The 22289-nt window shown below is 40.6% G+C and overlaps 1 protein-coding gene across 5 annotated transcripts in view; it reads left to right on the forward strand.

Annotated features, from left to right (window-relative positions):
* Positions 1 to 3891: 3891 nt before the first annotated feature.
* The window catches only part of HGSNAT (heparan-alpha-glucosaminide N-acetyltransferase), an 83803-nt gene continuing 65405 nt past the window's right edge, over positions 3892 to 22289 (forward strand). For 3 of the 5 annotated variants that reach the window (XR_013172374.1, XM_077152655.1, XM_077152654.1), the window contains exons 1-8: positions 3972 to 4195; positions 7357 to 7472; positions 11100 to 11236; positions 11455 to 11576; positions 16956 to 17025; positions 19851 to 19920; positions 20548 to 20657; positions 21629 to 21705. Coding sequence is in view for 4 of the 5 variants with exons in the window: in XM_077152655.1 (XP_077008770.1) it covers positions 4069 to 4195; positions 7357 to 7472; positions 11100 to 11236; positions 11455 to 11576; positions 16956 to 17025; positions 19851 to 19920; positions 20548 to 20657; positions 21629 to 21705 (829 nt within the window). In the remaining variant the exon portion in view is untranslated. Of the gene's footprint in view, positions 4196 to 4685; positions 4820 to 7356; positions 7473 to 11099; positions 11237 to 11454; positions 11577 to 16955; positions 17026 to 19850; positions 19921 to 20547; positions 20658 to 21628; positions 21706 to 22289 lie in introns of those variants that run through there. The other 2 variants (XM_077152653.1, XM_077152656.1) reach the window with 2 other exon arrangements.

Raw genomic sequence — 22289 nt, forward strand, 5'->3', positions numbered from 1 at the left:
CACTGGGGGCTTGTGGGGAGGGGACGCCTGGAGCGTGGAGAATGGGAGCAGGTGAGAGGATTTAGGTGCATGGGGTGTGGGGTGAGACGCTGGTTACTGGGCTACGCCGTGACGGTAGTGCACCCAAGGAACACCGCCTGGTTTACTTCCTAGTCCCATGTACTCGTCCATGGGCTGCTCCATGCCTCCACGCCAGGCTCCAGCCTTCTGCCTTTGAGTTCCTCCTTCTCAGTTCCTCGGCCTCTGCAACCAGGGCTGCCACATGTGATGCAGGACGCTCTCCTAGGTCAGCTGCACTCTGAAATTTTCCTTGGATCAGGGCTAGTCTCCAGCTGTTCTAGTCAGCCATCTTCCTGGAAGTACTTGTAATTTTTAAATACATGCTCTTTATCAGATTGAGGATGTTCCCTTGTATCCCCTTGTATTCTTAGTTTGCTGAGAGTGTTTACCATGAACAGGAAATTTAATTTTGTCCAGCGTTTTTTTCCTGCATTTATTGGTCATACAGGGCCATGAACTTGCTTTGGCTAGTGAGATGTGAATGGAAGCCACAGGTGTCTTTTCTGGTAGGAACTTTAAGAGCCCTTGGGAAATTTGTCATATTGTCTTCCTACTGCTACAGTCCTGATGGAAGCTCTTGAGAAGAAAATTGGGTTTATAGTGTGAATAAGAACTGAGCTTTCATTGGAATCAGCCACCAAGATTTGGAAGCTGTTTACTGGTACAGGATAATTGAACAGAGAAGGTTCTTGTCCTTGGGACAAACTTCTTGCCTTTATGGAGCTTACATTCTAGTGCAATGGAAGCAGTCAAACAAATATACATTATAATATCAGGTAGGGATGAATACAATGAAGGGAATAAGGCAGATAAGTTGGATAAGAAAATAGAAAATAAAGAAATAAATTTGAGACAGGGCTTTTGGGGAAAGCCTCCCTGAAGGAGGTAACAATCCAGCTGAGAGCTGAATGAAGTCAAGGAGTGAGCCATAAGGTTATCTGGGGGAAGGGTGTTCCAAGCAGATTGAACAGCACATGCACAGCCCCAAGACAAAAACTCCAGGCTCTCCTGTGCATGGAGGAATGTGACAGAGCTGAAAGAGCTGTACTCATAAAGCGATGAGAGGACACATTTAACCAATGACCTGTGTGGTCCCATTCGAGGCTGGTCAGGGAGGACCACTGCTGAGAAGAGGTCTGGTTGACAATGGCCTTGGCAGACTGCTTAGATACTAGTGTTCCTCCATTTCTGGGATTTTGAACAATTGGGTAGAGGGCAAACAGGAAAGAGGGAGAAACTGAATTTCTTCCTGACATTCTGGCATGGGGGAATGAAGTTCAGGACAAAACTTGCATTTGTGAAATAATTTATGACTATTACTTTTGTGAAAATTATTTCCTATTTTAAAATTTATCAACAGCTCCCTGCCCTTAGGAAGAAGGCTAACTAAACTCTATTGTCTAACTCACCTCCTCTCATCTCCCTCCTGTCACAGAACACCGCTTCAGTCACACTGGATTTCCTTCAGTTCCTTCATTGAGCTCTGCTTTCTCTGAGCCTTTGCAAAGGCTGTTCATTCTCCTAGGAACATTCTTCCTCTCTTCTTCTGGCTAACAACCTTCAGGTCTCAGCTTAAAAGCCAGTCCTCCTGGAAGCCTTCCCAAACTAGCTTAGGTGCCCCTGTTAATGTTCCCATAGCATAGCAAACATCTTCTAACAGGACACTTACCACACTGTATTGTAGCTTTAAACATTATGAAATAATTCAGACATATAGAAAAGTGTAAAAAATAATATAAGGAACACCTATATACCTATCACCCAACTTAAGCAATAAAACCTATGACCGCTTGGAATCTGCTGTCAAGCTGGACTTCTTGCCATTTTGATCCGTCTACTCCCAACCGTTATTTGAATTGAGAGTTGTGGTAGTTAGATTCAGTTGTCAACTTGGCCAGGTGAAGGCACTTAATTCTGTTGCTGTTCTGGTTTGCTAGCTGCCAGATTGCAATATACCAGAAACGGAATGGCCTTTAAAAGGGGGAATTTAATGAGTTGCTAGTTTACAGTTCTAAGGCCGAGAAAATGTCCCAATTAAAACAAGTCTATAGAAATGTCCAATCAAAGGCATCCATCCAGGGTAAGATACCTTGGTTCAAGAAGACCGATGAAGTTCAGGGTTTCTCTCTCAAGTGAGAAGGCACATGGCGAACAGAGTCAGGGCTTCTCTCTCTCATCTGGAAGGGCACATGGCGAACACAGCATCATCTGCTAGCTTCTTTTCCTGGCTTCCGGTTTCATGAAGCTCTCCGGGAGGCGTTTTCCTTCTTCATCTCCAAAGGTCGCTGGCTGGTGGACTCTCTGCTTCGTAGTGTTGCTTTCTCTGAATCTCTCATTCTCCAAAATATTTCCTCTTTTATAGGACTCCAATAAACCAATCAAGACCCACCCAAATGGGTGGAGACGTGTCTTCCCTAATCCAGTTTAACAACCATTCTTGACTAAATCACATCATCCAGGGAGATTATCCGATCACAGTTTCAAACATACATATTGAACAGAGACCATTCTATCTTTATGAAATGGGATTTTGGTTAAAACATGGATTTTCTAGGGGGCATACTTCCTTTCAAACCAGCACAGTTGCTGTGGACTTGAGCCAAGGGTACCTGAACCTCATCTGTTGCTAATTACATCTGCAGTCGGCTAGGAGGCTGGCCTGCTGCAATGACTGAGGTTTGACTTAATTGGTTGGTGCTTAAATGAGCACAAGGTAGCCTAGCCCAAGCAGTTCAGCATTCCTTATCTCAGCACTTGCAGCTCAGCCCAGGCCTTTGGAGGTGCAGAAAGGAATCACCACGGGGAAAGTTGTCGGAACCCAAAGGCCTGGAGAGAAGGCCACCAGAGACCATCCTGTACCTTCCCACATAAGAAAGAACTTCAGTGGAAAGTTAGCTGCCTTTCCTCTGAAGAACTAACAAAATTAATTCCCTTTTATTAAAAGCCAATCTGTCTCTGGTGTATTGCCTTCTGGCAGCTAGCAAACTAGAACAAGAGTTTATCTTTCCATATGCACTTTTATTACATATGTATGTATTCCTGAACAATATATAATATTGTTTTGCTTGGCTTTATTAAATAAATGTATTATAAAGGTATTCTTCTGCAACTAGCATTTTCCTCTCAGCTTTATTTTTGAGATTAATCCATGTTATCACATGGAGCTCGAAATCATTTTATTGTTGTGTATATTATGCCACAATTTATCCACGCTCCTATTGATGACCGTTTACAGGTTTTTGCGATTTCAAACGATGCTGCTACAACACTATTGTATATGTTGCCTATCCATGTGATTGTTTCTCCACACATGTAGCTAGAAGTGGAATTATGGGGTCATTGTGCCTTTCACGTCATTAGAAACTGGAAAAGAACTCTTCAAAGTGAAGAATCCACTTCGTGGCAAATTAAGATGAGTCTTCCCCTCTGGATAGGAAACGCCTTAGAGGGAAGGCCTCTGTCTGGCTTACCACGACATTTCTAGGAGAGAGAACTCTTAACACCCATTTGTATGATGAATGGCAGGATGCAGGAGTTTGGCAAAGTTTTGCAAAGGGGAGAGGAGAGGGGCGGGAGAACGACGGCTTTTGGTTTACGGAGGCCTCCCCAGGGCGCAAAGAGGAGGGACTCCAGTTCTTTCTTAGTAAGCTATCCCCAGGGCAGGGCCGAGAGGGCCCCGCCCCGGCCGCGCGGCCCAGCCCCTCGGACCTTCCTCTGGCCGGCACCGCCCCGGACTCCCCCAGCTCCCTGGGCAGGCTCTTCCCCACCCCCGTCCTCCCCCCGCGCGTGACTCAGGCGGCGGCGGTGGTGACGGCATCGGAGGGGGAGGCGATGACGGGCGCGCGGCCGTCTGCTGCGGAGAAGCGCCGGGCAGGGCAGCGCGGCGCTGGCGGCGGTTCGCCCGGGTGTGCGGGGCGGGAGCGGCGCCACGGCGGAGGTCAAAGAACAGGGTCCGACGCGGCGGCGCGGCGGAAACGGTTGCCTGAGTTGGCGCCTGCGGCGAGCGGTATGAGCGGGGCGCCGGGCGCGGGTCGCGCGCTGGCTGCGCTGCTGGTGGCCGCGTCGGTGCTGAGCGCCGCGCTTCTGGCCCCCTCCGCTTCTCCTGAGCGCGGCGCCGAATCCACGCCGCTGCCAGGTGAGTGAGCGCCGCGGCTCCCGGCTCCCGGCTCCCGGCGGCCTCGGGCGCCTCCTGCGCCGCTGCGCCCCCTCCGGCCGTCGGGCCCGCGGGAGGCGCGCCCTGCTCCCGGCCTCGCGCGATTGCTTCCTCCCCTCGGGGCGAGGCGCCGCCCCACAGCCAGCACGGGACCGGGAGCGTGCCTGCGCCCTGAAAACAAGTCTCCGGAGCTGGAGTTTTGGTTTGGGCTTAGCTTTTGCTTGCTCCGCCCGACCGGAAATCTTCCTGTTTTAGACAAATTTGGCCATGGTGCAGGCACCACAGCTATGGACGTGGTGGAGACTGGGGCTTTGTGAAATGGAGACGCCAACGTTGAAACACTACCTGCCCCCGCCCACCGCAATGGAAAAACAAAAAGAGTCGCGCGGGCCACCCTGGCGGTGGAGAAGGCGGGTGGCGCGGCTACGTTTGCCGCGAGCGGGAGGCGAGGACACCGCCTCTCCGTGAGCTGCGTGCGCCCGGCGGCTCCGCGCCTGCCCGCCCGGGACGAGGGTTTAGGACACCCCAGCAAGGTTTTCAGTTGACTTTTTCTCTGAGAGTTAGCATTCCTTTGACTTGGCTGCCTGTTTCTCCCCAAATGCAAGGGTGAGTAAGAGACGGGCTGGCCCAGAACGTGGTTTATTCACCCTCCGTTCTTAATCTGCTGTACTGTGTGGAGGAACTGGAAGAGGTTACGTTACCGAATTCCCTTTCCCAGAGGCCCTTGTGCCTACGATTTGGTGGGATTGGAACGAAGACCATTCCCAGTCTCGGGGGTGGGAGGGCAGGAGAGCCTAGGAGCGCGGGGACGGAGCCTCTGGCCGGGCCACCCGAAACTCGTTACCCGTCGTGAGAAAATGGGTGAGAACGGTCTCTCTAGGCGCTTGGGCTGGAACTCTCAAATGTTCTGGGTCTAATAAAAACTCAGTAGAAGGTAGCGGAGGAAAGATCGTAATAACTCGGGCGAGCCTCCCTCCGTGAGGCGAATTTTGCCTCGGAGGTGCTGGGAGGCGCGGGTGAAGGGCGGGCGGGCCGGGCCGTGCGGGGCGCTGGGATGTCGGAACCGCGGGCGGACGGTGCACCTCGGCGAGTCACGGGCTCGCGTCCTGGGTGGGGCCGCGGCGGTCGCTGGGCTGTGGTGGTTTTCAAAAGCCCCAGATGATTTTCGTGTGAGGCGGAGGGGTAGAGAGAGGCACTTAGCTCATCCAGTGTTTCATCCAGTGTTTCCCTAACTTGGGCTCAGAATGTCACCCGGGAAATAGTGAAAAACACAACATTCCAGGCTCGCCTTTCAGACCCATGGAACGAGGCCCTCTAGGGCACGCGCCCCTCCCTAGGGGATTCTTCCGCCAGGGATAGTGGAATTGGTCAAGTGTGTAGCAAACCCCATTCAGTCCGGGGTTTAGGTGGACTATCACCTGGGAACGTGAGAATCGCCTACCTTCCTCTGCCTCCTCATCCCATCAGAATCTGGGGACTTGGGTGTCTCTGTGTGTAGTTCAGACTGTGCCTCCTCCCTAAGTAGGAGAGAGATTGAATGAATTTTGCAAAAGTCCGGGCGATTACCGTTTATATGCAGCCCCCACCCCCTGCAGACGCAGTGAGGTTACGTAATCTGCCCCGTCACACGGCATGTCAGGGACCAAACCCGGTCTGTGTTTTTCTCTTTGTAGTTTAGTACCACTTAATAAAGAGATTTAAGAAAGATGAGTGGTTTGTAAATAGTAATTCTGTGTAGTGAGGGAGAACATAAGCTTTCCTCCTCCAGAACCTTCATGAAGCAGTGTTGACCCGACAGCCCAGGGCCTTAGTGCCATCTGGTGTCCAGATTGGGGCTTGAGAATTTCTTGCTAAGAACTCCATCATATAATTTGAGGACTCAACATTTGGTTGAAAAGAAAAAAATGTATATAAGTAAAATATGTTTTAAAACATATGCCCAGCAGAGGTGCAACTGATAAGCAGAGAGCTAGTACCAGAAATTAAACATTTGTAAATGAAATAAAGGTCTAATATTAAAACTAAATAGTTACTCTAGCAGTACTGAAAGAGTGATTTGGTTGTCCCCACTGCTTGCGAGAATATCAAGGATTCTGCAAATGGGGAAGTTGAATTTTCACCCTTTCTTCTCCTTCCCCCAAGGGGACTTTGCAAATACTTTTTTGTTCACTTGAACCACTTGGCTTTAACTAGCCAGAAACAATTCACATAGGCAGACATAATTTAAAAAATATGCATCGTCTCTGTGCTATCCCCAGAATATCACATAAGTTATCTAGACAGCTGTAAGCCAAGCCATGTGGATATAGGAGCAGTGGGTCTTTCTGCCTTTCAGACTGAGGGTATCTTCTCTCCATGCTTGTCTTATATCCACCATTAAAACTGAAGGAGATTCAGAACTCCGAAGTCTTATAAGATAGGGCTTCTCAAACTGTAAAGTGTGTGGAAATTACTCAGGAACCCTGCTAACACACAAATTGTGCATCTGGGATTTGGAGTTCTGCATTTGTAACCGCTGCCAGGGGATGCCCATGCTGTGGTCAGAGCTGAGTAACAATGTAGAGGAAAAAGTTTGCGCTCTGCAATCACACAAATGAGTTCAAGTCAGTGATTTAATTGAGTAACTTTGTCAGTCATTGGCATCTGGGATTTGGAGTTCTGCATTTGTAACCGCTGCCAGGGGATGCCCATGCTGTGGTCAGAGCTGAGTAACAATGTAGAGGAAAAAGTTTGCGCTCTGCAATCACACAAATGAGTTCAAGTCAGTGATTTAATTGAGTAACTTTGTCAGTCATTGGCAGTTATCAAATTCTTGTCAGCCTTAATTTCCTCATCTATAAAAAGGAGAAAATACCTAGCTCATGAGGTGGTCATATTATCGAACTAGAAGATATGTGGAAACTAAATTCAGTGCCTGTCACATTTGAGCTCTTGTTCCTTAAACAATCCTTTTACTGGATGTGACAGAATCCTTATAGTAGAGGCAGTTGTGCAAAAGGGAATGTGTGTGCACACTCGTACAAAGTATTGAATGAAAGGAACCCCTAGTGGGATAGAAGGGAGTTCCTAGAGTGTAAGCATTTGAGAAACTCTTCCAGATTGCCTTTTTTTTTTTTTTAACCTTTCTTTCTAATTCTTAACAGACTCGGACAACAAAAGCCATGTGGAGTTGAAGATGGATGAGGCTTTGCTGCTCATTTATAATGAATTACTTGGGACAAACTTGACTGTCTATTGGAATACTGAACGTTGTTATCATGTATGTATTGTGCTTATCACAATTCTGTTGCTTTGGGGCAAGGTTAATATGATTCTTAATGCTTCCATACCTGAAGCCCTTCATATAGTATCTTACGGTTTTATAGGTAAGGAAACAAGCAAGCTGTTTATAGAAAGAAACGTAATCAGGGAAGAATGTCTAGCAGTGAGAGGTGTTAGTTTCTTTTCCCTATCCATTTTTCTAAAAAGCGCTTTGTTGTGATGAGCAAAATTGAGAGATCATTTTTTATTTTACTTCTTTGTTTAATATATAACCCTCTTGTTGGACCAAAGAAGAAAGGAAGGAGTGAAACAAGTGGGTGTTCTCTAAAGACAAGTTTCATGAGAACAGAGGGGAGGCACAAGTTGAGGCATTGGCAGTTATTCCTGGGATCTGCCTCTGATAATAAGGAATTTATTTTATCTGAAAGTTTTATTCCTGTTGTAAGCTTTGTTGTGTTTTAAGGACTTTCTTCTATGTAAAATAAAATATACTCTATTTCCAAATTGAGAGGTTCATTATAGCATGCGTTAGATTGCAAGCTGCTGGAATGCGATATACCAGCATTAGAATGGCTCTTAAAAAGGGGAATTTAATAGGTTACACATTTACAGTTGTAAGCCTATAAAAATGTCCAAACTAGGGCATCCATGGAAAAGATACCTTAATTCAAGGAAGGCTAATGGGCCAGGAATACCTCTTGTCACCTTGGTAGTCATGTGGTTGGCATCTGCTGGTCCCTTGCTCCCAGGCTCTGTTGCTTTCAGCCTCTGTTCCTGTGGCTGGGTTCTGGCTTGCTTAATATGTCATGGCAACAGCAGCTGGGTTCCAAGCATCTCCAGCCATCTGTGTCTCTGTTCTCCAAGTGTCAACATCTGTGTCAGCTCTGTTCTGAAGTTTCTATCCATTCTGTCATTTCTAATTCTCTCCAGAATGTTTCCTCTTTTAAAGGATCCTAGTAAATTAATCAAGATCCACCTGGAATGGATGGAATCACATCTCCATATAGTCAGAGGGTCACACCCACAGGTGGATGTGTCACATCTCCATGGAGATTATCAAATCAAAAGTTTCTACCTACAGTATTGAATTAGGATTAAAATAAACGGCTGCCTCTACAAGATTGAATCGGGATTAAAACATGTCTTTTCTGGGGTACATAATACTTTAAAACTGGTACATGGAGATAATTTAATGTGTACTGCTTGCCTACTATAAACTTTAAAAACAAACAAAATCTCTAGTCTGGGCACTGGCTGAAAAGATGATAGAGTAATACATGAGGATGCCTATATTTGTTTGAACCCATTAAAAGTTCTGTAAAATAATGTGAAACAAAGAAAATAATTTTTTTTTTGAAAGTAAACCAAGATATGGAAAAGATATATTGGCTTACAAAAAGGCCATAAAATAACTCTGAAATAAAAATCAGCAATATCTAAAATTCCAAAGCCACAAGAAACGTATACTTCAGAGACTAAGCAAAGTGTCTTTTATATAAAAGACGGGAAAAAGGTCTAAGATCCAAGTTAAAACAAATTGAGGGGAAAAAGACTATGTTGTGAGTATATTAGCTGTAGGGCAAGTAAGAGCATCATTAAATAAAAAGGAATCGTTGCCACAAAGTGATGTAGGTGACAGATTGAAGAATCAAATGCAAAACAGATAAGAATTACTTAACTAGATAAGAATAGTTCTAGGAAAAAAATAATGCTAACTTATTTTAAAGAGCTTGAAGTTTTTACGTCTGAGGAAAGTGTGTAAAAGTTGTATTAAAATAAAGTTTATATTCTATATGAAGCATACTAAAAAAGGTAGAATAATTTATTTAAACTAATGGAGGAATAGAAGAAATGATGAGTCATGTTAGTATGACTATTTTTTTTTTCCTTGTATGTATGGCAGGGGTTACATTTCATTCTTATTCCATGTGAGTATCCCCTTTTTACAGCACCATTTGTAGAATTTTTGTTTGGTTTTTCATTTGTTGTTTGCTTGTTTATTTGGGAAGTGCACAGGCCAGGAATCGAACCCGGGTCTCCTGCATGGCAGGCAAGAATTCTACCACTGAACTACCCTTGCACCCCCAGTATGACTATTTAAAATTTAAAAAACTTGTAATTAAAAACAAAATATAAAGGAAAGCAGTAGAATGGAAAAATATTTGAAATGGTTAAATTTTTACATTAATATATATGAGATTAAATTTAAAAAATTATATTCAAGAAAACTTGGCATCTAATGTATGGCTCACACCAGAGGAAATATAAAATTACAAAAGAGAAATTATTACTGTAAATTACATTTTCAGTTAATTTAAAATGTAATCTTAATACTGAGATATCATTAGTATCTCAGTATAATCAATGAAGAAAAAGAAAAATGATTTTAAAATCCTTATTAGGCTAGTGGGAAATATGTTATTGTGGTTTTACTTCTATGGGTACGATTTGGCCACATTTAACAAGAACCATTAAAATGGTAATTTTTTTATTCATTAATGTCACTTTTTGAAATTTATCATAGGGAAAGAATTTTCTTTAAAAATTTTTATTGTATAATATAACATATATACAAAGCAAAGAAACAAAAAAGCAATAGTTTTCAAAGCGCTCTTCAACAAGTAATTACAGGACCGATCCCAGAGTTTGTCAAGGGCTACCATACCATCATCTCAGAGTTTTCCTTCTAGCTGCTCCAGAATATAGGAGACTAGAAGGAATATTTTTTTAATATCGCAGTCGCCTTTTTTTTTCTTTTTTGTGAAAAATAACATATTTACGAAAAAGCAATAAATTTCAAAGCACAGCACAACGATTAGTTGTAGAACGGATTTCAGAGTTGGTATGTGTTACAGTTCCATGATTTTAGGTTTTTACCTCTAGCTGCTCTAAGATACTGGCGACTAAAAGAAATATCAGTTTAATGATTCAGTAGTCATATTCATTTTATATAGTTCCACCATCACCTTTGATCTTTCTATCCCACTCTTTAGGGGTATTTGGGCTATGGCCATTCTAACTTTTTCATGTTGGAAGGGGCTGTCAGTAATATGGAGTAGGGAGATGGAACTAGCTGATATTTTGGAGAGGCTGGGCCCTCTAAGTTTCAGGACTTATGTGGTCCAGAGAACCATCTGGAGGTTCTTTCTATAGGGAAAGAATTTAAAGGAACAAGAACCTCAGCTGCAGATCTTTTAAAACCATATAATTTATGTAACAAGAACAACAAAAAGAAAGTAAAAAAGGCTTTGAAAGCAACCTAAACACACACAGTTATAATTTTTGATGGAATATAATGCAGTCATTAAAAATTGCAAATTTTAATATGTAAATCGGGGTGAATCATGGAAATTTATGTTAAATAATATTAAGTAAAACCATAGAATGTTAAATTTAAGGTGGGCTATATTAACTATGAAAATTTTGCCTATGAATAAATATTATATAATTCCATAGTGACACATAATTAGTTATTTTTTAATATGAAATTATAGGTAAATTTTATTGTTGACATATAAATAGTTTTTTAAATACGTATGAAGGAAAAGTCATTCCAGGATCTTTTGACAATCAACAAACTTTCAAAAACCCCTAACAGTTTACCTTTTGTGCTTTTCTTATATAGTGCTTGTATCAGGTTCTAGTCAATGTTTCAAGAAGTAGAAAACAAGGGAAGCCTAGCATTGCACCTGTGGCAGTGAGCACCCAGTATCGATCCTTCCTGCAACTTAAGGATACCTTGGATGAGAGAGAAGTTTGTAGGTTTGTACTTGTTTTTGATGTTGACCTAACTGAAGTTTGCATTTTCTTCTGTTTTTGTCCTGTTTGGGTTTTACTTTTTCCTCCCCTTAAAATATTTTTCTATACCTTTCCTTTTCTCCACCCAGGAATGCATATCACTCTGCTTTGATGACATCTGCAAAATTCAACTCCTTATTCCTAATCTAACCATTTTCCTTGATTTTATCTATTCTTTGTAGTCTGGAATACAAATTTGGAGAATTTGGAAACTATTCTCTCTTGGTAAAACCCCTCCATAATGGAGTCAGCGAAGTTGCTTGTGACATAGTTGTCAATGAGAATCCAGTTGACAGCAACCTTCGTACGTATACTCTTGCTATTTTTAAATGTCCATTTTTAAAGGTTTTAGTTTTTAGGTGCTGTTTGTAAACCAGAGCAATCTATGATACTTTCTGTAATTTAAAACCTTGATTATAGGTTATCTATCGCATTTAGGTTTTAGAATATAGGGTAAAGTGTTTCCTTTATGTGTCTTATGCTGACAGTCCAGAGGTCCACTTAGATTAAGGAAGCATCATTCATTCATTCTCTAATAACTCCAATGAGGAAAATGTGTTACTCTGAGCTCTCTTCCATCCATCCCTTGCCACTTTAGATAATATTACGTATGTTGACTTTAAAGGAGCAGTAACGAATCCCTGTGGCATTACAGTTCACAAGGAACCTATTGAAGACCGTTGGGTCATGTTAAAAGAATTTAGGAGCCAATCGGAAGGGGCCAAAGTGGGACAATTTAAGCATCAAAAAGAATAATGAATGTTATCGATGAAAACACTTTAAATATACAACATCATCAAACTAGAGAGAGGACAAAGAGATTTCCATCATCTGCACCCTCCCTCCCCCTACAAAAGTAAAAAATGATTCTTTGGTTGCCTTTGAAGGTTACAGGAGCACCTGATGGTAATTAAGATGATTTAAAATGTCAGTTAAGGTGGTGCCAAGGTAGTTGAATGGTAGAATTCTCGCCTACTATGCAGGAGACCCAGTTTGATTCCCAGCCCATGCACTTCCCAGACAGAGAAACCAACAAAAACAAACAAAATATTCAACAAAAGGTGCTGCAATAACGGGAGACTCGCATGGAAAAAGAATGAAATATGATCCTACCATGCAGCATACAAAAAAAAAGTCAATGAAAAGGAAAGATTTAAGGATTTATCCTGCCTTTCCTGTTTTAACTATTGTGCTGGTTTGAAAGGATGTTTGGGCCCTAGAAAAGCCATGTTTTAATCAAAATCCCATTTCGTAAAGGCAGAATAATCCCTATTCAATACTGTATGTTTGAAACTGTAATCAGATCATCTCCCTCGAAGTGTGATTTAGTCAAGAGTGGTTGTTAAGTTGAATTAGGTAACGACATGTCTCCACCTATTCGGGTGGGTCTTGATAAGTTTCTGGAGTCCTACAAAAGAGGAAACATTTTGGAGAAAGAAGGAGATTAAGGGAGAGCAAAGAAGAATGACATAGCCATGAGAAGCAGAGAGCCCACAAGCCAGTGACCTTTGGAAGATAAAGAAGGAAAACGCCTCCCAGGGAGCTTCATGAAACAGAAAGCCAGGAGTAAAAGCTAGCAGATGACGCTATGTTTGCCATGCGCCCTTCCAGATGAGAGAGGAACTCTGACTGTTATCACCATGTGCGTTTCCAGATGAGAGAGAAACCCTGAATGTCATCGACCTTCTTGAACCAAGGTATTTTTCCCTGGATGCCTTTGATTGGACATTTCTATAGACTTGTTTTAATTGGACATTTTCTCGGCCTTAGAACTGTAAACTAGCAGCTTATTAAATTCCCCTTTTTAAAAGGCATTCTGTTTCTGGTATATTGCATTCTGGTAGCTAGCAAACTAGAACAGATTTTGGTACTAAAGAGTGGGGTGCTGCTGCTGCAGTTTGCAAATACCAGACATGTTGAAATGGCTTTTTAAGTGGATAAGGGGGAGATTCTGAAAGAGTTGTGAGAAACTTGATAGAGAAGGCCTAGAAGGCTTTGAAAAGACTATTGATAGAAATGTGGTTTCTAAAGACACTTCTGATAAAACCTTAGACAGAAATGAGATTTGTGTTATTATAGACTGGAAGGAAGATGAGCCTTGTTTTAAAATAGCAGATAATCTGGCAAAATTGACTGGTGGCTTTGGCTGGAAGGCAGATTTTAAAAGCCATGAACTTGGATATTTAGCAGAAGAGATCTCCAAATTAAATGTGGAAAGTGCAGCCTGGTTTCTTCTCACAGTGAAAGGCAACAGGAAAGAGATAAGCTGAAAATTGAACTCGGGTACAAAGAAACCAGAAGTTGATGTTCTGGAGAATTCTGGGCTCCCTGGAAAGGAGACACCAGAGAACATTCCCCCACGTGAGGACTTGGCCAAATGTGAAACCAGTCAGCCTTTTCAGAGAAAGCCAGGATTGGACATGGAGCTATCCTGGAAGGATCTGTGGAAACTCCTTATGTCAATGGGCATGAACCAAGGCTACTGCATAGAAAGCCAACGAGGGTGCTGTGGGACCTGTATAAACAGATCTGCTGCCAGTCTGGACTTGGGGGGTTCAGAGAAGAGACACACTGGAGAAAAAGTAACTTCAGAGGCAAAACCATGGAGGCTGAGGTCTGAAGTCAAGAACCCTCAGGCCAGGAGAGCGGACCCACCCAAGCCGGTGGAGAGAGTAAGTTTGCCCCAGAGACAGGATAATTTTGCCTTAGAACAGACTATTCCTGTAACTGACTTTGATAGGAGTTTGTACATTTCTGACTTGTTCTGAGTTTTACAGGTCCAGAGCAAATGGGGAAAATTTTGCCTTAGGACTGTCCATGCTTTTAACTAACTTTGATGAGACTTTGTACAGATTTTAATCTTGTATTAATCTTGTATTTGAAATGTTACTGGAATGGTTTAAGGTTCCATGATATTGTTATGGAATGAATGTGTTTTGTATAGGGGGAAAGCATGTCTTTTTCAGGGTCCAGAGGGTGGAATATGCTTGAAAGGATTTATGGACCCTAGAAAAGCCATGTTTTAATCAAAATCTCATTTCGTAAAGGCAGAATAATCCCTATTCAGTGCTCTGTGTTTGAAACTGTAGTCAGATCATCTCCCTTGAAATGTGATTTAGTCAAGAATGGTTGTTAAGCTGGATTAGGTGATGACATGTCTCCACCCATTGGGGTGGGTCTTGATAAGTCTCTGGAGTCCTATAAAAGAGGAAACATTGGGGAGAAAGAAGGAGATTCAGAGAGAGCAGAGAAGAGTGATATAGCCATGAGAAGCAAAGAGCCCACAAGCCAGTGACCTTTGGAGATGAAGAAGGAAAACGCCTCCTGGGCATCTTCATGAAACAGGATGCCAGGAGAGAAAGTGGCAGATGACACCTTGCTCGCCATGTGCCCTTCCAGCTGAGAGAGAAACTGTGACTGGGTTCACCATGTGCCTTTCCAGATGAGAGAGAAACCGTGAATATCATTGGCCTTCTTGAATCGAGGTATCTTTCCCTGGATGCCTTTGATTGGACATTTCTATAGACTTGTTTTAATTGGACATTTTCTCGGCCTTAGAACTGTAAACTAGCAACTTATTAAATTCCCCCTTTTAAAAGCCATTGTGTTTCTGGTATATTGCATTCTGGCATCTAGCAGACTAGAACAGCTGTATTTCAGGATAGCCGAATAGCTGTAGTTGATGAGGGTAAGTTTTTTTACAGAATAATTCCAGCTAATAAATGTGGCAGGTATGACAGAATATTTTTCAACCTCTTAATTAGAAATAATTTATTCAGGCAAAAATCATGAGTAGATGAAAAGTTCAGATAAAATGGAGCTTTACAAAGGAGGGATGTGGCTTTTACCAGCTTCACACATTGATCGGATACATGATCAGTCACAGGTGATGCCTCCTGATGGGATGCAATGGGGAGTGCACAGCAGCAACTGTGATGCATTCTTACCAAAAAAAGTTGAACTTGAATCTAGTTAAGCTTTTCCAGCCAATATCGCAGTCCCAGAAAGTATGAGGTATAGAGGAACAAGTTAAATGACACCATGAGAAAGCATACAGACAAATCTAAAATCTAAATGTCTAAAAATCTAGACATACTAAAAAGACAGCTGACCTAGTGTTTAAAACAAGTCTGTGGCTTGGGGAAAAGAGGGCAGGGGGGCTGCTAAAGACTAAACAAGATTTAAGATTCCTAACAAGCAAATGCAAAATGTGAACCTTGTTTGGATTCTGATTTGAACACACTAGTGCAAAAATACATTTCTGAGACACTCAGGAAAATCTGAGTATGGACATAATGTTAGATGTTTAACAGGAAATTATTGTCAGTTTTGTATGACATTGTGGTTATATAACATAAGGCTCATTTAAAAAACACTATGTGTTTTGAAACAGTTTGGGACTTACAGAAAACTTGCAAAAAAGAATTTCCATATACCCTTTTACCCAGCTTCCTTTAAACTCATACTATAAAAACCATTTCACAGTTATGCCATGGTACAGTTATCAAAATCTGGAACTTAACATTGGTACAATACCATTAACTGATCTACATATCTTATTCAGATTTCTCCAATTGTCCCATCTTGTAGGAGCCCAGGGTTTAAACAAGACCTGCAAAATTTGTTGGGAGCAGCTGGTGTCAAAGTAGCGGCAAGAAATTGAGGAGATAGTAATTTGCTTAATGGAGAACAGTCTAGGGGAAAGAGAAAGTTTGTTTTGTCTTAGCCCCAGGTTCTTTGTGGTGGTCTTAAGTAAGCACTCTGTATTCTCACCAGGTGCATGCATACTCTTTGTCATGTGAATCCTGCAGTATATAAGCAGGAACCAATTAAGAATAAAGTTGTCTGATGTCTCTGGTCTGTTTTTGCTGAGCTTCAGACCCCCTGAACCCATCTTTGTTTGTCTTTTATTCTTTCTTTCTCATCATTCCTTAATATCCTTCAAGCTCCGCTTTACAGGAAGCAACACCATCTAATATCCTTTTTCTGGTCAGGAGCCAATCTAGGGTGCCACATTGCATTTAGTTATCAAGTTTCTTTAGTCTCCTTCAATCTTAGAGTTCCTTGGTCTGTCTGTTTGTCATGACCCTTGACACTTCTGAAGATTACTGGCTAGTTATTTTGTAGGCCATCTCTCAGTTTAGATTTGCCTGATGTTTTCTCATGATTAGGAGGGGTATGCCCTTCTCATACGAATATTGCAGAAGTGATGTGCCCTTCTCAGTGCATAGTGTCTGGAGGTACATGATATTGATATATCTTTTACAAGGTCCATCTACTTTAGAGCTGCATGTAGGGATGAAGTGTATAGAGATGAAATGACATAATATCTAGGATTTGCTTTAATGTATTTCAGCCAAAAAAAGGAGATTGGGGAGGTACTAATAGATGAAGCAACAGTATAAGAATCTTGATAATTCTAGAATCTTAGTGATGGATATATACAGGTTCATTATAAAATTCTACTTTTGTGTACATTTGATATTTTTTATAATGAAAATTAGCACTCTCCTCATGAAGAATGTTCTCAGTTATTTTATAGGAAATTTGACGTGGGGATAAAGGGCTTTTCCCTCTTTTTATTTTCGTTTTCAGTTTTCATCTATAGATTAAATGTAATGATGAAACAACTTTGATGCTCATGATAGTTTTGGTGAGAATATTTTTTCTTTTCTTTTTATAGCTGTGAGTATCGCATTCCTTGTTGGTCTGGTACTCATCATTGCAATATCCTTTCTAAGGTTCTTACTGAGGTAAGCAGAAATGAGGGGAGTGCACAATGGAGGAAAGGAGAACATAGAAACTATATATCTGGGAAGGCTAGTTTTAACTCTGCAAATGATTTATTTCAGTTTTAAATGAAGGTTTACTGTGTGTCTACCATGCCCAGTCCAATCCTAGTTATTAGATGTTCAATATAGAGTAAGACATAGTCCCTGGCTCCAGGAAAATGATAATTTAGTTCTAATGAATTTTGCCTTTGATCTTCCTACATGGCTGAAAAAGTAGAAGGAAAGGTTTGTGAAATAATTATTTTCTGAAAGAATCTTACATCCTGCTTTATATTGACTAGAAGTGGCCTATGATAAATTTTAGTGCTAACTGTTCTGTCTTCTCTGGCCCTGAGCCCTGAGGGCCATCCTTTTTGTCCGGCTTCCCAGGTCTCTCCCAGCCTGGGTAGCTGGTGACAGAGGGGGAGGATTGCCTCTGGATCACAGGGTGGTCCAGTTGGGGTGAGCCAACTTGGAGAGGGATCCTGCTGTCTTCTTTCTGGTGAGCAGCAATTCTGGTGAGAGGGAATTAGTAGAATAGAAAAAAGAGAGAAAGTAAGATAGATCCAGGTCTGGTTTCATCACCTTTCAAAGGAAAATTCTTTCATGTTTTAAAAGGAGTGACATTGAATTGTCACATGCTTAGCCTGTTAGGGTCTCAGGAAGGATCACAAGATTTCATTGTAGCTGAATACAAAGCAAAGAACAAAACAAAACTAGCCTTTAGGGGATACCCTAAAAACTTTGGGAGCATTTATGCGCTTTGACTCTAACTTTGTGCATCCTAGGAATAGTTTAATTCCAAGTATGAGAAACATGACTGTGTGGTAAGGGCAAAAGAATTATTTGCTGCATAGAAGCAGACATTTAACCTGTCTTTTTAGTGACTAAGTAAAATTCCAGCACATGTGTTTCATTTCTTTGAATTAAGGAATCATGTTGTCAGTCTTTTGATAAGTTGCAAGTGCTGCTCAGGTTTATTAGGGTGGTTTCATTTGGTGCTTTTAAAATGAATGGGGTTTTATTACATCACTTATTTAAGTAAATGATTGCTGAGATCAATACTTGCAAAAAGAAGAAATTCCTGTTACTCCACTGTGAAATTGAAACTTCTCTTTGCAAGTGATTCTGCTCTTGCAGCCTCTGTGCAGAATGCTGTTATTGGCAAAGCAAGAGTCCCATTCCTTGACCCATCACTTCCTAGCATACCTATGAAAGTCTAGGAAGTTCAGGTTAGTCTGACCCAGAAAAGAATCTGAAAAGTAATGAGAATAAAGTATCTGTCTGCTTTTTACTTGAAGAACGAGCATATATAAGAGAATTAAGTTTTTTTGTTTGTGTGTTTTAAAATAGTCTTGACTTCTCCTTTTCATCCTTCCTTAGATGTTTCTATTTTAATGTTTTTCATGTGATGGTGATGTTATTAGTGCTAAATAAACTAGAAATGGGAGCTGAATAGTGGGGGGGAGAGAAGAAATTAAAAGCATATGCATTGGTTGTGTGATCACTTTTGGACACTGATTTGAACAATTCAGCTGTTTAAAAAACATTTTTGGGGTGGGCTACGGTGGCTCAGCAAGCAGAGTTCTTACCTGCCATACTGGAGAGACAGTGCCTGCCCATGCAAACAAACAAAAAAACATTTTTGGGGCAGTTGGGGAAATTAAACTGGCTTTTTGATGAAATGAAGGAATTACTGTTAATATTTTCAAATGTGATAATGCTAGTCTGGATATATTTAAAAATAAAAAAGCTCTTATTTTTTAGAGATACATACTGAAGTATTTATGGATGAAATCATATGATATCTGGGATTTTTAAATAATCCAACGAAGGAGTGAGGAGCAGTGGGTGGGAGTATACATGAAATAGAATTGGTCATGGGCAAGTACTTGTTGAAACAGGGTCATGATTACCTGGAGGTTCATTATACTAGTTTTTCTCCTTTTGTTTATGCTTGAGCCTTTCCCTGACCAAAGGGGAAAAAAAGAATAGAAGAAGAAAAGGGGGAAAAAAAAAACCTCTATCCGTTGGATATTTCAGTTATGGCAAAGTTTATGCAAAACAAATGAATGGTTTTGTTTTTGCCAAGCTAAGGGATATTCCTTGAAAGATTCCTTTCCAAGTCATAATCTCATTTTAAAGAAAAAACCCAGTTAACATTTTTATCTTTTGTTATCATGTAAATCAATTTAATATAATCTGGATATCTATTTGAACTAATGCAATCATATAGAAAAAAACAAATGCTAACATTATTTGAATCACTTCAAATTTACTTTCACACTTTCTTAGTGTATGCGCTGCATTTTTTTTGTTGCAATCAAGAATGCAAGTTGAGCTTTTGTTTTTATATTTAATCATGTTTCTTTGTATGGGAAGAGCCTGCATTCTTGTTATTTTAATAGCTGTATTTCATCCTGTCAACACAGATGTGAGCATTTGTTTTTTTTCTAATTGTTTGCAGTTTTAATTTTAATAAAATTAAAATTAAATTTTCATTCTTGATGAAAATTTCAGCCAAGTTGATTATCTCATGTAAACCTCACAACAATTCTTTAGTGGAAACTCTATCATTTTTCCTATTTTATTGATGAGAGAACTGCTGTAAAAGTTGTACATTAATAAATGCTACTGCTATAGGAGTTGGTTTCTATTTTTGCTTTGTTAAAAACTTTAAAAAATGTTTAATTCTTTGACTCAAAGAGAATATGACCTTTAAATTAATTTATTTTAATTATGATATCTAATTATTTTGAAAATTCTGCCAAAGGAAATAAATCAACTGAGCCTTTATTTATTTACAGCTTGGATGACTTTAATAATTGGATTTCAAAAGCAATAAATTCTCGAGAAACTGATCGCCTCATAAATTCTGTGAGTTATTAGAATGCATTATGGATAGTCTGTAAATTTAGAGTTTACAATTCCCTATTTAATTACTATTTTTAGTTTAATTAATCTTATATATTCTGTGGAAGGCAGGGCATATACCCTGTATTTTAATAAATAGCAACCTTTCCCTTAGCTTCTTTCTTTTTCCATGAGGTTGAAACTGTGAGCAGATATCATAAGGTTGGAGACATTTTTCACACAAAGAGATATGTTTTGGAATTGATCAAGTTAAGTAGAGAGTATCAAAATTAAAACAAAAAGAGGCATCAATATTAAATTTCCAAATGCTGATGATCTACTATAATTAAATATATCATTGAGTTTGTGTTAATAAATTCAGTTTCATATGTGGACACATTTGCTTCTGCTCTTAACACTGGATGCATTTATGAACATGGTGTTTGTGGCTGTTTATCAGCATTGCCACTGGCAAGCTCACAGAAAAGCAAAGTGAGAAATGAAACCTCTAGATCTTTACAAAAGTGAAGTATTGCTCAGAAAAACTATGTTAACTTTCCACTCTGTTAATTTCTTCCCTAAAAAACAGTAAAATGAAATTTACGCCTTAGTGTTATGAATTACTATCTCTTTCTTCTTTGTTTTCTGAAGGATCTGGGATCTCCAAGCAGGGCAGACGCTCTCAGTGGTGATGCCCAGTCAGAAACATGGCGCCCGTCTGCCCTACCACACCGCCTCCGCTGTGTGGACACATTCAGGGGGTACGTGGGGCTTCCTTATAACATTGTGGGCACAGGTAGTTGTAGGATTACACTTTATGTGTAAGCACATTTTAAATTTTGAATCATTATTTTACTTGCCTTTTATTTTGTGTATCAGAGAAGATTTCTTGGATATAAAGATATTGTCAGTAACCTCTCCTTTCTTGAAAACTGTTCCCGGTAGCCAGTATAATACGTTGTTGGAGAGCAGTAGTATGACAAAGCTGGAAATCATTTTTGGCTTATATGAATAGTTTTGTCATTTGCGTTTGGGCAAGTGGCTGCACTTGGGCCTACAAACTGCAGTTCCATGTCCAGTCAATAATTGACAATTGAGAAGATGGTGTAGTCTAGAAATAAAACTCCAAAGTGTGGTCAAAAAAGTGCTTGCCTTTCACCACTGCTAGTAAAACATCTTGAATATCAGCCCTTTTTTGTAGATCTCCAGAGTCATATATTAAAATGTTAGCATTTTATAACTCTGGTAGAAGAATGAAGGTCTGGACCAAACTCTTCAAATAAAGTTTAAAATTATAGTTGAAGGAACAGAAATAACCAATGTGACTCTTGCCCATGGTCATACGGCAAATAAGAGAGAAGGACCCAGGATTTGAGCCCTCAACTCTCTGGCCCTTCTGCTACAGTTTATTCATCTAAAACATCTAAATAGCGTAAAATTGAATTATTGGAAATGTTTATATAGTTATATCTTTTATTGCCATTCCAAATTTTCCTGAGGACATAATGATGCAAATGTTGGCAACAGAAGAGTTTAAATATATGGTTATAATTGTAGTGATTAGAAAATAATAGTTTCTTGCTCTTTTAAGTCTCATCTTGTATCATAAACTGTCCAGTAGAATGGCATTATTGCATGACTGTAACTTGTAAGTAAAAACGTATCTCTTGCAACTTGGTCATGTCTTGCTACATATACAAGCCCTGATAGCATTCTATTTATTGCTTTATAGGATATCTCTCATACTCATGGTTTTCGTTAATTATGGAGGAGGAAAATATTGGTACTTCAAGCATGCGAGTTGGAATGGTAAGGTATTTCCAAAAGGTAATATCGCTTGCATAGGTCCATTCAGAGAGCTGCAGGGCAGGAGAATCATTCAGAATAGCTCAGGATTTAGAGATGAGGGCCCACAGCCTCCTCTGAGCCGCTGAACTCCTGCCCTATAGAATGACCATTACCTTAACGATTCTTTTAGCCCTTGAGTTTGTGTTCTTCCTTTAGTGTGCTGTGAATCTGTAGTGCTTCACTGTAGTGATCATGAAATCTCAAAGCCTCTGGCTGTGGGGCTCTGTTAAGAATGTGGTTTGAAATGATTGTCTTAGTTTTCCAAGGCTCCTGTGAAAAATACCACATACTGGTTAGCTTAAGCAATGGGAATTTATTGTCTCACAGTTTTGGAGGCTAGAAGTCGAAAATAAAGGTCTCAGCCAGCGTGCTTTCTCCTGGAGGCTGTAGCATTCTGGTGTTGGTTTGCTGCAATCCTTGGGATTCCTTGGCTTGAATCTCTGGCTCTGTCTCTGGTGATCCCTCTCATTCTTTGTCTTCTTCTAACTTCTGACTTCTACTGACTGAACGTGTTTGAATTTCTTATGTTTATAAGGTTTCCAGTC

Source organism: Tamandua tetradactyla, chromosome 3 (assembly GCF_023851605.1).
Source record: "Tamandua tetradactyla isolate mTamTet1 chromosome 3, mTamTet1.pri, whole genome shotgun sequence".
NCBI classification, from domain to species: domain Eukaryota; kingdom Metazoa; phylum Chordata; class Mammalia; order Pilosa; family Myrmecophagidae; genus Tamandua; species Tamandua tetradactyla.